The following is a 15,409-nucleotide window of genomic DNA, read 5'->3' on the forward strand; positions in this document are numbered from 1 at the left end:
GGTTAATTAAATATATTATTAGAAAAAATATTTTGGTCAAGGTCATTTTACTGGAACATGACAAGTTGTCTTGACTATCACATTGGCGTGCGGCTAACACTCTTGTAGACACTTGCTGACATGCAAATTGTTCCCATCCACACACTGACCTTTCACATGAGTGCCTCAAAGAGGTGTTGACACAGAATGACAAATTGATCACGCGAAAAGGCGCTTAGCACGCGACGACGAAGGGTGAAGAGGTCGTGCGCATCGCTACTGCCATTTCATTCTTAAACATTTGAACTTCCTACCTGACGTTCAATTAAATTTTTGAGCGGCTCGCCCGTTGTTTTGTCATGATGCTTCTTTACTATTTGTGTCTCCTAACCTTTGGATTTTGCAACGAAGTAAATATAATATAGTCTTTATATTATTAAGTAAGTCTAATAAACATTTTTTTTATCTCAATTGTCGTACAGAATTGTCTTTGCGCTGCATATTAAAACCAATTGGCAAATGTTTTTGAAAAGCCGTCATTATCCAGTGCTTTTTGTAATTTTCGATCGTAAGCTTTCGCGTTGTTGCGGAGAATTCTACTAATTTTGATCCTGACATTTTGCAGGCTGTGATTAGGAGCCCTGCGAACACCGTCAGTCGCTCTATCAAAATCACTTATTTGCGTCGGTGGCCGCGTTCATATTGCGCCAACCGGCAGTGGCGACGGATAATCAATGGTCCCACTCTGCGATAAAATTGCGCGTGATCTGCTAGCCTGCAAATCCTTCAAAAAGGTTTCTCAATATTCCTATTGTTGATTATTAGTTCTTTCAAAGGTATTTTTTTGTCCAGAATAACAAGACGAATATGAGTTCATATTTGTATGCTGACAGAAAAGAGAAAGAAAATTTGAAATGCATGATTTTCAGTATTATGGTCGATAAAATTCATATTTTTATTATTATAAATAAGCATCAGAACCTTCTGAATATAATATAATTGTTTTTATTATAAGTAAACAATATTAGGTATGACAACTTAAAATTACTGCTGATATTACGATTTACGCAAGATCCAGATCTATTATTATACTATTATTGGTGTTGGTCTAGAGTCTAGATGATATCGTAGTTCGAGCTGTTTGATCCAGCGAGCTTGCTGATCACAGATCATCGACATGAAGGTCCTAATTAACTTGTTTCGCAAGTTCCTACTATTTTAATAGTTGGCCAACTTTGTTACTTAATAAAATACACCTGAGTAGGTATTATAGTTAAGAAATTGCAGTCTCTGTAAACACTATTACACTAACTATACAATATAATACTAATTTATTGTGCTAAAAGATGCAATATAGGCCTATAGATATGGGTAATATTCATATGTATATTCACCCTGTAGATAGATATTCACCCGGACAAGGGTGTTCTATTTGTAATAAAGAAAGTAAAGGTTAATGCTTCTCATAAATTATAGCGATCCTAAAAATTGTAAGTATTGTTGCCTATGATATAGGCCGTGCACGAAAGTGGTAGTCCACAAAACGTTTCTGGTCAACTTAAAAAGGTGGTTGTTTCTAAGCACGCTTAAACACCCCATGCGCTGCTTAATTTGGAGGCAACTATGCTCCGCTCCTGTGTCTGACGCGGTGCAAATTGTTGAGTAGAGATTGGTGATTATAATTTCTTACTTGTCGCCAATAGTGCAAATAGCAGCGCCTGCGTGACAGCGGTGATGAGTGACCCTCCCCACTTCCGCCGCATATTTAACCTGAAACCAATTCAAATGTTTTGTAACTATTTTTGTGTTTTTGCTATCAAGAAAAGTGTTAATTGAAGTTCAAACAGTAGTACCTAAGTAGAAAGCTTAAATGTAGCTAATACACTTTTTCATAGTTTCTCTCGTTATGATCGTCGTGTCTATGTAACAGTCGAACATGTGAGATACACAGTTCCGATCTGTTAATGAAGTCTTTCAATCGTTAATTAGGTACAATTAATTCTCCTTTGTACAGTTAAAGAACTATTCGAGTTCACTTTTTATTGCTGAATTAATCATTCAAATAAACTCTTTAGTCTTTTGTAGCATTCATGGTGGTAAATAGATAATTGTAGTGTTTAATAAACTTGTCAATACCTGAGTCATAGATAGGTCATTCACTCAGTCTAACAAAACGAAGCTAACGAGGCATCCGGTTGAAGAAGACAATTTCACACGGCAGACATCACGAACTCGCGCGCATGTTTGTTGGCGCCATCTGGGATCACGTTCTACTATACGGCAGGAGAGTAATGTGTTACTTTCCTCGTATGTTATGTCAGACTGTCTCAACGTAAAGCAGATTGTTCGAAGCATTGTCATGATATAGCGCGGTTTATAATTTGTACGTTAGATTGTGAATCGTACGTTTGTATGTAGAAAATATAGCAGATATTATAAAGTTAACGCTACGAAGCATTGGTTTTCCTTATTTTCTAAAATACTTTCTGTAATAATCGCATAACGCATAACCCAGTTTTTACGTATTTTTAACGCTTATTATTGTAAACGGTAGTTTTAAACATTGTATGAATAGTTTGTAAAGTGGTAGCTATAATGTGCGGACATCCTATGTATAAGGCGGTATATAGTCCCAGAAAGTCTTCGCATGGTATAACTTGCGCACGCGGCTTGCCGGAACTCATGCGCGACAACTCGCTTCCGGTCGCCATTGTCGTCGCACCGGCGAGCGCGAGCGCATCGTGCAGTGTGCATCGTGCAATTAATATATGCATTTGCTGCTTTCCCTGTCGACATTTGAACTCCGATCTTAGATTGTTATTGTCAACCAATCCCAACTAAATTCTTTATTCTGGTCATAACGAGTTGACATATCTAACAATGATTACTGGGAAACTAAATAATTTATGTACTTATCTGCTGAAATTCACCAAAACTCCATATATATTAAAACTTTAAAAACGATTCTCCATTAATTGATTATGGTTCTTGTTATGCTATAAAAAGGCTTGGCAAGGAGCAAAAGGTAGAAGGGAAACAAGGCATACCTTCCGGGTGGTAACTTTCATAACAGCACATAAAGTTAAGTCAGAGTCAAAGTTCAAAGACGGAAAGTCTGGAAATTTACTTTTGTAATCGACTACCTGCTTTGCTGTTATAAAACGAACCATTGAAGATGGCTACTGAATAATTACATGCAAATGTGAAGCTTATCTGTGCTGGCGCAAGGCAGAAGATTGCTGATGTTAGCAATATTCGTGTTTAGGAGTGTGGGAAATATTTTCGATTTACTCATTTTCGGCTAAATTTTAAAACCCCGTAACTCCGTTGGAGGAAATCCACTTTACTCTTCAAGCGCAATATCGGGCAATTAAAGATTAAAATATAATACATAGACCTTCTATTAGTTATAAATATAACGTATATAATATATAAAGGTATATAACCATAGATTGTCGTATAATTATTTCGCAATTATTATTAATGATTTCGTAAGTTCACATTAACGTAAACGTATACGAATTTAACCGATATTATTTATTTTATACTCTAATTATTCTGTTATCCTACTTACAATGCTTGTTATTATGTGTTATTTTATTCACCTACACTTCTTTTTTTTCGTGGGTATAATTTATGTATGTTTATTTGCTTTTCTAATTTAAGTATTTTAATTATTTTTTGTAATGTTATGTATTAAATTCTTTTATAATGAGCATTGGTTGCGTCCTCGGCTAATAATTTAACATATTTTTTAAGTTGTTCAACCCGGGGATCGTTTGTAATAGGCCGCCTATTGTAACTGTCTTTTCTTTTATGTTTTTTTAAAGTATTTATTTTTGTGTGCAATAAAGAGTATTTGTATTGTAATTTTATAACGCACAAAATAATCAGTCAAATAACTAGGCAATTACTCTTACGCTTATAATATCCTAATCCTTCAGAAAATGGCAAAAATTATTGTCATCCATTATTTACAAAGGCTCCACGTTTCGCGTAACTTTCCACGCCTTTGGGTAAGTGGCAGCATAGTGGACGTAAATTTATACCGTTTACCACTGCCTGGACCAAACAACTTCCTTCATAAATAACAAAGTAGCAAAAGTTGTACCATGAAAAGTATTTGATAAGTGAATATTATTTTCTGTGAGTTCTCTTGCGCCGCGCTATTGCAGGTGACTTCCTACTCGCGAATCCCAGGGACTATCGCTCAGAGATCGCTTGCGAAACCGCGGAGCGTTTTCGTCGACTCTTCCCATGCATTAACCGCCTTTCGTTCGTCACGAGCGCTCGATTCGAATGCGATTGTGGGAGATCGCCACACTGCGATAGTAGGGCGGTACGCGACGTGATTGTCATTCTGTTTTGATTGGTTAATTGCCGCTCCAAAGTTCAGAGGTCTCCGACTAGATGCTTTGTAGATTAAGGGTCTGAACTTTTTCATTCACTACACATTGACCAATACGTAGATTGAAATGAACTTGTGAAGTGATTGTGATCAACTTACTGGCAACGACAATCCTGTGTGCACCCTATTCTTTCTCTCTGTGGACGTTCGTATTCGTGATCGCAACAATTCCAATGTTTTAAACATAAACATTTCAAATAAGGCCAAGCTCGCATCGCAATTGCAACATCCAACTAAATGGGTACCTTTAATTGCATGTCAAAGGAACACCACGAAGGTATAACACAGGTCATTTAGCGTCGCAAAATCGTAACATCTCGTTTGTCGCAATTGATAGGTCGACTATCAATCGATCGCACGACCTGTGTAATAAATACTCGAATCGTTATCGCAATTCCATGTGTAGGTAATTAAGAGATTATACTACCTGCGCAAGCATACATATTTGAAACAACCCGCTTACGAAATTACTTCTTTGTTTACTCCGTCGCCAAATTCGAACCTAGGTGTAATAAAGTCACATCAGAAAAATGGCAACTTTTGAAGAGATAAGTTTAAAAATTCTACGATTGAAATTAGTGGCTAAGTTTTTTTATGTTTAAATAGGAGAGATAAAATTTCACATGTACATACATAATTTGTTTCACGTATTTTGTATTATTTTTATGACTTTAATGTGTTAAAAGCACTTATGATGTATAATCATTTGTTATTGTCTATCAAGTGCATACATCTTAAAAGTACGTGTAACTAAAACCTTGACCCATTTTCTTATAGGTAAAGATGACAAAAATAAATACTAATGTTTTATTTGAGATTTTTTTGTGAAATAACTCCTCATAGAAAAATTTATTCGATCCGGTGGGACTTGAACCCACGACCATGCTGCGCCGTAGCATTGCTCTTACCAACTGTTACTAACTTTTAGTCAATTTATTAATGTTTTTGGCCTTAATTTAATTATGTAATAAGTTACTTACAATATAAGAGGAAATTAACGTTTCGTAATTAAACTACGTGCAACTTTAACAAATAAGATATATTTGTTCGTTCATCTGTTGGTTTGTAACATTATATAAGCATGAACATCCTAATTCATCAAGGTTTACGAACGTTTGGAAATGTATGGAATTTGACTTAGCCACTTTCGTTAATATCTGAATGGCAATTATTTTTGTTATTTTTAAGTCCTATAGTATTAACTTCTATGTAGTAGGTCAATGGTCTATAGTTGATTTTACCATTTAAAATAAGGTGAATAAATGATTGCATGTAAGTTTGAGTACCCACGAGTACCAAGCTGGTCGTGCGATTAAAAATACAATGCAATGAAAATATTTGCGCAATTTACAATGGCCGCCAAAAGCTGGCAAAACATCTGATAGTATTATTCTCAACTCTGTTTATATGTATATACATATTACACTTGGCGTTTGCAGTTTTATGTATCGACTCATCCTTAGAACAAAACCTATGTATAAGACTTCTTATTCTCAGGACATATACAATTCGTTCGTTGTTCTTCGCTGTGGATGTCAGAGCAATCGTTGTTCGAATTTATATTTCCGAAACAAAATAAGAAAATTCTAATAAACCTATAAATAGGGCTTAGTTTGAATAATGAGATTATGTATTTATCCTATTTTCGCTGTATAATCACATCGGACTCTCGACATCGGACACGGGGTGTGCCTTATCAAATGCTTCAAATTACAGCGAATGGTCTCAATATAAACTACAATTTTTGGTTATCCTAGCAAATGTTATAAATATCGAGTATATTTGATTTATTTTGAGATATTTATATTTGATGCGTAATGTGTCATATAAATATTTTTAATTTAACGCTCATTTAATGTAATTTTATTTAGTATAATTTTTTTTCATATACCAATTCACTCAATTAATTTTCTTATATTATTATTTTTCTTTCTTTTCTTATAAAATATAATTTTCTTATTAATTAATTCACTCAATATAAAGAACGTTCAATATAAACTTACATTCTATGATTTAATTTTTGTTAACAATTAAAATTTTTGACACTCAATGTAAGTTATGGAGATCAGTTTACATAACTACAAGTAAATAGACTAACTAAACTGAAATTAATTTGACCTAAAACATGTTCGGAACCGCAAACAAATTCGATTCTGTTTCTGCTTTTTCATTTACGACTTTAGGTGTTGGTCCAGTCGGACACCAAGGTATTTGATGCAATTAGTACCATCGAACCTAGGACACTAGCAAATTACATTAAGAGCGGAAAGTGAAAACATACCATGACTAGATAAAGAACTGGTAAGATATTTTGTTTTATTGACATAAAATGTTAAGAGGTTATTCAGTCGCGTACTTACAGAATTGAAACCAGTCGTCAGTAGTAACGTTCTCCTTCAAGGAGTCACCATGAAATGGGCGTCATATCTATTAAAATAAGTTTATTTGTATGAGCAAATTTAGCGCACTCACACTTGATGTGAAGAAATATTTTTTGCATTATTGTTAACAATATCACTAGTTCTAACGACTGGTCAGGGCTACCCTACGAAAGCACAACGAAACTTCAAGTAGAATTACAGTTATTCATTAATTGTTTGTGGCACGCACCGTAGGTAAGAGAAAGTGACTGATAGAATATTTCATTAACTAGATTGAAATCCAAACAAATTAAAAAAAAATGTACACGTAGCTGTTTCGCTTTTCGGATCAATATCATGCCCATATTGAACAGTTAATGACGATGAACGACTAGAAATTTCTTACCTCGTAAGAAATTAATGACTCTTTGTAACATGCAATAGGTACATTTAACAGTTAATTGTCATTTACGATTACATGTATTATTGTATCGTTACAGTCTCGAGATGTTCATTAGAACAATTTAAGCAGTAAAATTTCATTTTAAGGCATGGTACAATGATATCTCATCAACACATTGTGATGTCAAAGTTTTAATGATTTCGACCCTCAATTAACGTGTCATTCATTTGTTTATATGACATTTGATATGACGTAAATTCCTTTTACGTGATGTTGCAGAATATCGTTTGCAAACGAGATAGTCAATAAAATATACCTACTACGTAGCTTAATTATAGGTTTGACCTCCTTGGAGGTGTTGTAAATTAAATTTCATTAATAATACAATTTCTTTTTTTTTGCTGTTAAAAATTGCTTTGTTATTTGTATTGCAATACGGTGATAAAACCACAAGTAAAATGCCAATACGTATATTATGGCTTTTTTTTGTGAAAATGGTAGTCCGACGAAAAACTTTTTTTTAATAAATTTAAGTGACGGGACCATTGACGAACACGTCGTGCGCCTGATGGTAAGCTACACGCGGATCCAAAACAGTTGCAGTGCCACTCAGGGCTTTCAATCGCAAAGATCTGAGGGGCACTGCTACTGCGCCTGTATTTTCACCAGCACTCTTACCCTTCAAAACCGGAACATAGTAATGCTGACATTACTGCTTGGCGGCAGAAATAGGTAAAGTGGCAGTACTACACTGGACGAACTGGAATACTAGTGACTTCATTTAATAAATCGTGTCTAGTAGGTTTCGCTAGCCAGTACACGTCCAAGAATTAGTTGACTTGCACAATGAGATTAACATCAATTTTGACGAACAATGGTGCGATGAGATGCTGGCACGGCTTAGCCCAACATCTGTACACTATGCAGTTCTAATGAATGGTTGAACCTTGAAAAGGTCATCTTTGAGTACAATTCAAGGAAATAGACGAACAGATAATCTCAATTTGATGCAATTTTGGACTCGTAAAACTTTAGAAATAAAACAGGATTGAAGTTAATTTGGTGTATTATTACGTTTTATTAAAGCATGATAAGCAAGTTCAAGCAGTTTCTGTAAAGCACGTGATTTCATTACAAAACAGGTTGATGTTAACGGATTTTCACCATTTTGTTTAGCATCATGACCTACTGGAGTTGCTTAGTTTAGTAATAAATAAATAAACATGGGAAGTATGAAGCCGCGTCCATTACAAAATCCGATAGACGGTAAGTAACTATTAACTTTGTTATCGCTCATGCTTTGTGGATTCACAATACAGATTCACGACCTCCGAGATGGAGTGGCTAGCACATCGATTTTCGCGGTCTCTGAGGCCGTGAGTCGATCCCCGGCCGGGTCAATGTAGAGAACTTTTCTACATAGTCGCCGGTTTGGGTGTTTGTGGTACCGTCGTTGTTTCCGATTTCCATAAGTACTTTATTAATTACTTTGGGATCGGAGCAATTTAAGTGATGTTGTGTATTATTTATTACGAATACTTATGTACCTCTGTATTTAGGCAGAAAGCTGTGTCAAAAATTATAGAATTTGAATGAATGGCGCAACCTGTGATAGTTTGCGACTTCATAACCCTGCAATTAAATTGCTCTTGGAGCGATCTATCAACACGTTGTCTTCACATACGATCGCTCCAATAAAACGCCGTAGAGGAGCGTGAAATCACTAGCTCACAATGGAGGGCAGCCGCAACGGACCAGCGGTAAACAATGAATAATGGTGTGTCGGCAATACTCCGCTCATTTGTACAAACAAATTGTTGCACTTACTGCTGTTTTGCTTCGCAGACTTGATTGCCGTTTAAATAATTACTTTTTATAAATTTAAATCCCTCGATTGCGGCTTAAACGTAAACAGTCACGGACGTTCCGCTTACGAGAATTTCGAAGATGCTACAAATTAATCTAAAGTAATATTGTAAAGGCGAAACTAACTCTAGTCTGTTGCATTTTAACCTAAACCGCTGAACCAAATTTGATGAATTTTGTTATAGAGATGGAAGGGACCTAGGAGAAGGACATATGCTACCTTTTGTCACAAGAATAAATTTTAAAGGTGGTGAAATAGGGGAGGAAAGTGTGTATGGAGAACCAGTCATTTCTCGAATAAGTACATATCAAGTACATATCAACAAAATACATACAATGCTGGGGGCCTACCACAGCCTTTCCAAAAACAATCTTATTTCAATGTAAGCATAAAGTAAGCTTATTGTAATGTTACTCATTTTCCTACCATGACAAACCTATCAACCAAGTAATGTATTATTACTAAAGTGACTGAAAGAACGAATGATTTCCTAATATTGTCAATTCCTTACTAGAGCAATAGACATTATCGTATTATCTCTTTCTTTTTTCATGTTCCGAATCTTGTTATCGTAGTGTAATGTTAAAGTACTTAATATTATTTACATTCAAAGAATTTTGATTGATAAAAAAAGAAAAGTATGTAATATTAAAATCTATTAAAATTATGTTTTGTTCAATAATTATTCCGCATTTTTATGACAAAAAATAAATCAAACAAGCTGAGTTTTGATAGTCACGTTGTGATATCGGAACTATAGTCTAGTGTCAACTGTTAGTTTCGCCAAGGAGCATATAGATTGGCTCTGTTAAAATTTTACAAAATAAACATCGCGTATTTTTATTTCACAAAAAAATATTTAGTATGTGCTATTAAATAAAAAATAAATAAAATAATGAAGAGATATATGTATGTAAATAAAGTTCAACTTAACTTTTAATCATTACAAATCAATATTAAGACAGTAAAACTGAAAACAATATTGTTTCCATTGCATCCGTGTAACTATTTTAAGATTGCTAAATTTGACATAAGAGCAATATTACTTTATGTTAAAGTCGCGTCATAGTACGAACTGAGTGAATGAATAGTCACAAAGCTGCCAATAAAACATCATAGTTTTAATAATACAATAAGCTTACTTGAAGCGCGTTATGGTAGGAAAAGTCAATATAAGATTAAAGCGATATTGTTTTAAGAGGTTGTGGTAGACCCCTAGGTTTATATGCAATGTCCAAGGCAAGTCGCCTTGTAAGAATTATTAAAAAGAGCTTGAATTCATCATCGTTTACTTCCGAGCCTAATTTAAGTCCAAACACCGCTCTTCTTCACAGAAAAGTCGCTTTGAAATCATTATTCTTTGTAAGTAAGTAAAAAGTACGCCTCCAACTGAAACTTGTGCGTCTCTTCACTTAGTATTATAAAAAAAATACACAACAAGCCATTGACTTACAAATAAACAGCAAGCCCTCTATGTGCAAACAAATTTTGTTGACGTCTTGTACTTTCTTTAAACAGCTTTTCATTTTTATAGTGCTACTCACTATTGTAGTGGACTGTATCAATGGGGTTGGGGTGAATGCTATCAAAGAGTGAGCAAGACTAAAGAAAATGTACTTCCCGTTTATTTAACAAACAACACACAACTATCAACCAAAACAGAAACAATAGTCAATAATAAGAAAAGGCGCCAAAAAAGAAAATCACATGTAAATTTAGAATTTGAATACAAAAGTAAACTTAAAAAGACTATATAAAATACATACAAAAAAGATTTGTAGCGACTGCTGCGATTCGCTACAAGCGTGTTTACATAAATAAATTCTTTTATCGACAGTAACTTTTGTGGAGTTCTTAGATTTCGTTATTGTCGCACATAGGAAATGAATGAAAACTTTTCGAAATAGGCAAATATATTTGCTGGTAAACAATTCACGATTTAGATTTTTAGTATCATTAGAGCACCTTGGCAAAGAGTTCGTCCAAGGAAATACAGCCACTTTACCTATTTTGCTTGCTTGAAACAGCAAGTATTGAAGATTTCGGTTTTGAAGGGTAAGGGTGAAATTATAGGCACATGGGACTTGTCAACATACATATGTCTCAACTTGGGCAGTACTCCTTAGATCTTTGTGGTTTAAAGCTCTGAATGGCACTGCAACTGTTATAGACAGCACGACTTGTTCGTCCCATAACTTGGTATCGTAAAAAAATTGATCCGAAAAAAGTTTCATTTGTGTAAATTTTGTGTTTATTTATTTAATTGCATAAAAGCTCACTAAGTGTCTTTTGTACAATTGGGTTTTTAATATATTGTTTTAGATATCAAATTAAGACCTACAAACATTAGATTGTATAAATTTTTGTAATGCAAAATTTTGCGGTAGTTATTTTGCATACAAAGCGTAGCGTTAAATAGAAATGCTCTATCTTTCATTCCCCTGTACACCGAAAACAAAACGCTGTTAAGCACACACGTTTTAAGCATAGTCAGCTGAGTTTATTTTTAAACAATTTTCATCGTTTTAGTCGCACTATTGTTTCAACCGTTCGTGTACAAAATCAAGCTCGGTGTTCATTAATTTCCTACTCAAAAGCGTTTTAAAATCACTTTGCAATTTTTTCTGTGTAAATGGAATGAAAATATAAAATCCACTTTTGGGACAAAAACTTTCAGTACAACTCATCACCACCTCAACATTAACCCATTTATACGTGCCACTGCTGGTCACGGTTCACCTCTCAATTTAGGCTATAGTCCGCCGCGCTGGGCCAATGCTTATTGGAAACTGCACACATTTTCCGAGGGTGGTGATCCTTCTTCGATGTGATGTCAGATTTCATTACGATGTTCTCCTTCACGGAAAAACTCAAGGTAAATTTCAAATTAAATTGTACATACCGTCTTTCAATTAGAATGCTGCTAGACAATTAACTACGTAGTTGTGGACTCCAAAGTTAGATGATGATATTATGGGATTTGAATAAATAAGTATAGACGTTTAATAAATGCCTATAAAATGCCCATTGTTTGTTTGGCAGCCATTTTGTTCCGAATATGAGGGAACATATTTCGGAAATTGTTATGAGAACGGATGTTTCAACATGTCCATTATTTTACTGGTCTAACTGGCCTATTGAATGTACAGTTTTAATTTATTAGTGTATTGTTTGCTGTGGCCGTAACCTTGATCATGTTATTCAATCAACGTAAACATACGTCCTTGAAAACCTATCCATATATTGAGCAGAGTTTTCATAAGTACGAAAATAAAGCACGTAGATAGTCAATGAGGGAGATGTTATTAAAAATGTGTTTACCAAAATCAAGTAAAAAATCAAAGTATTCTCCTTAAATAACATATACCTTAGGCATACAAATTAATTAATTCGATGGGATAACAAGTAGGTCCTAAATTTTAATAATTACATGTCGTCTTAATATTAATTTACATGTCATTATTATGTCAGAATTAATTCTTAGTCTATATTCACAAAATTTAAATAATAAACGCTAACCTTTTGAAATGCTTCTCTAATCAATAAACTATTAAATAAAACATTTCTAAAACTGGCTATATCATCTGTGTCTAAAATACGATTCGTTAGCATATTTGCACATTTTACAGTTTAGGCACCATAGTAAAGTTTTTTGTGAAAATGGTACACCGACTAGAAACTTTTTTTTATAATATTAAGTGACGGGACGAACGAGTCGTGTGCCTGATGGTAAGCTACACGCCTGTCCATAACAATTGCAATGCCACTCACAATTTTAAATCTCAAAAACTGAGAGCCACTGCCACTGCGCCCGTCACTCTAAGACGTAAGTTGACAAGTCCCATATGCCTGTAATTTCATCCCATATGCCTGTAATTTCACCCTTACCCTACACAACCGGAACACAGTAATGTTCACACAGTAATGTTCACATAGTAATGTGAACATTACTGTGTTCTCTTGGCGGCAGAAATAGGCAAGGTGGCGTTTACTACCCTGGACGAACTCTTTCACAAGGAGTTCTACAGCTACTAATTTGTTTTTTTCTTCGCACATGTTCCACCCCGCCAAAGATTTCTCCGAACTAGAAGAATTGTTTGAAATATATAAACAGATTTTTTTTATCCAAAAGTAAGTAACTAAAGCACTTATGGAAGTCGGAAACTACGACGACGGTACCCTAAACACCCAGACCTCAGACTGTACAGAAAAGTTAGTTTCTACATTGACCTGCCTGGGGATCGAACCCGAGACATCAAAGATGGCGACACAATGAAAACCGGTGTGCAAGCCACTCGACCACGGAGATCGTCAAAACCTTCCTTCAATACCTTCCTTAAAGTGTGTTTACTGTGTCCAATTACCAAATGTTTATAATTAATTTAAAATGTTTTAGTCAGAACACATACTCCTTACGTGTCTACTAGAGGAAGTAAAGTGAGGCATAATTAATTATGTCTATGTACAGGGAGAAAACTTAAGCCACTGTATATACGTCCAAACAATTTTCATTTCCAACGTTTCTAATTACCCACAAACAAAGTACTAAAGTAAAGTAAAGTACTAAGTACTAAACACACCACGTGCCGCAGTAAGTGATCGCTGTTTAGAATTAAAAAGGCAGTCCGAACTATATTCTCGTACCTAATATGCTATAGAGAAACTATCGGTGAAAGAGGCGTATAAGGAGGCTTCATCTTAAACCTTGGTAATAGTTATATCTACCGGTTGAAAGCCTGACCCTGAGGTCAAACGCTGGCTTAGCTTTTAAACACCTTTGTACTGTGCGCAATTTCATGTCTTGTACCTTACATCTAACTTCGGTGTTAGAGTTTTCTAATAATAGGTACGAGTATGCAGTATGCTTATATTATGTACATTGTAGAGTCTAAGAGTGTACTGTCTAAAACTAATAAAATTCTACAAAAATGATTTTACAACGAACAAACGAAAAGCCATGGCCTTCTTAAATACCTCGAAGATGATGAGATTTTGTATTTTTTACACTTAGAGTAATTTTAGTCTGCATTTCCTACATTTAATACCTTCAATATTGTTAATAAATTTTATATTTAAAAAATTTGCAGCGTCATACTTAGGTAATATATAATAAGTGAGAATAGCATTTACATAATTAGTTTCCTTCCGACCAACCTTTAGCCCTTTCATATCATTTATATTCATTCGACGGTTTTCTCCATGTGTTGATAAACATATATTTTAATATATATATGTAGAATACGACAGCTAGATTACATCCCGTTTGTTTGTAAGTATACCAGACACACACAGTATACCTATTATCAATAATCGACTTCAAAAACAGTAGAAGGTTTTCAATTTGACTGTATTGTTTTTCTGTGTATGTGACGCGATTACACTGACATTTGTGAATCGATTTCGATTATTCTTTTTTTGTTGGAAAGAGGTACCTCAATAGTGGTCCTATTCAAATTTGAAGAAAATATTTCACCACCAAGAGCGGCAAATAGGGGATGAATCCGATTTATTGGATTTCTCCACTTTCCGCTAATTTCAATAAAACTTGGTAAATTAAATGTAACTCCACAAACTTTTAAAGTTTAAAACAGTTATAATCTTGAAGATATACTCTTTTACAATCTGTTGAATGCCTGTCTACACTCTTTGTCAGTTATTTAAATTATAACATATATATTTATAAAAGGAAGGATCATTGAAGCGACACTGTGATAAAATTAAGTTATATATGTATATAGGGACGAACAAGCCTGATGGTAAGCTACACGCCTATCCTAACAGTTGCAGTGCCACTCAGAGCTTTAAATCGCAAAGATTTGAGGGGCACTGTCACTACGCCCGTCACCCAGAGACATAAATTGACAAGTCCCATGTGCCTGTAATTTCACCAGCGCCCTTACCCTTACAGTACTACCCTGGACGAACTCTTTTAAAATTCAATTTTGTTAAAATTGAATTTAAAACAGGACGTAAGTATTTTAAAACAATCGTGAAAAACTATAATATGTTCCTTTGAAAAATTTTTCGAAATCGCGCTTTCGCCTTTTCTTTAAAATACCGACGATATTCTGCTTTATTGCGTCGCATCACTTTCTTCCGGGAACTACTTCTGGACAATTTTGGTTAGGCGACATTTACTTAAGAATCAGTTTTTAACTATGGTATGTCTATTGAAAAACTTTTCAAATTTGAAATAACACGTTCATAGAACTTATTCCTTTACATTCTCTAAAAAAATTACGATTTTACTTCTTAAAAAAAAACTTTAAAACGCACTACTATAAAATTCACTTAATGTCGCATCAGTGATTCTTTCTTTCCACCTTCGATATGGTTATTTAATACCAGGTTAATGTGAACACACTCTGATTTGTCGTGCCAATGTCAGAGCA

General features: G+C 34.5%; 1 protein-coding gene across 1 annotated transcript in view; it reads right to left on the reverse strand.

Moving 5' to 3' along the window:
• LOC113239365 (cell wall protein DAN4-like) overlaps positions 1-15,409 on the reverse strand; it is a 67,303-nt gene that overhangs the window by 14,474 nt on the left and 37,420 nt on the right. The window contains exon 3 of the mRNA XM_026476343.1: positions 1,670-1,749. Coding sequence (XP_026332128.1) covers positions 1,670-1,742 — 73 coding nt within the window. The 5' untranslated portion in view covers positions 1,743-1,749. The remainder of the gene's footprint in view (positions 1-1,669; positions 1,750-15,409) is intronic.

The sequence above is a fragment of the Hyposmocoma kahamanoa genome, unplaced genomic scaffold (genome assembly GCF_003589595.1).
Source record: "Hyposmocoma kahamanoa isolate Upper Pololo Valley unplaced genomic scaffold, ASM358959v1 99879, whole genome shotgun sequence".
NCBI classification, from domain to species: domain Eukaryota; kingdom Metazoa; phylum Arthropoda; class Insecta; order Lepidoptera; family Cosmopterigidae; genus Hyposmocoma; species Hyposmocoma kahamanoa.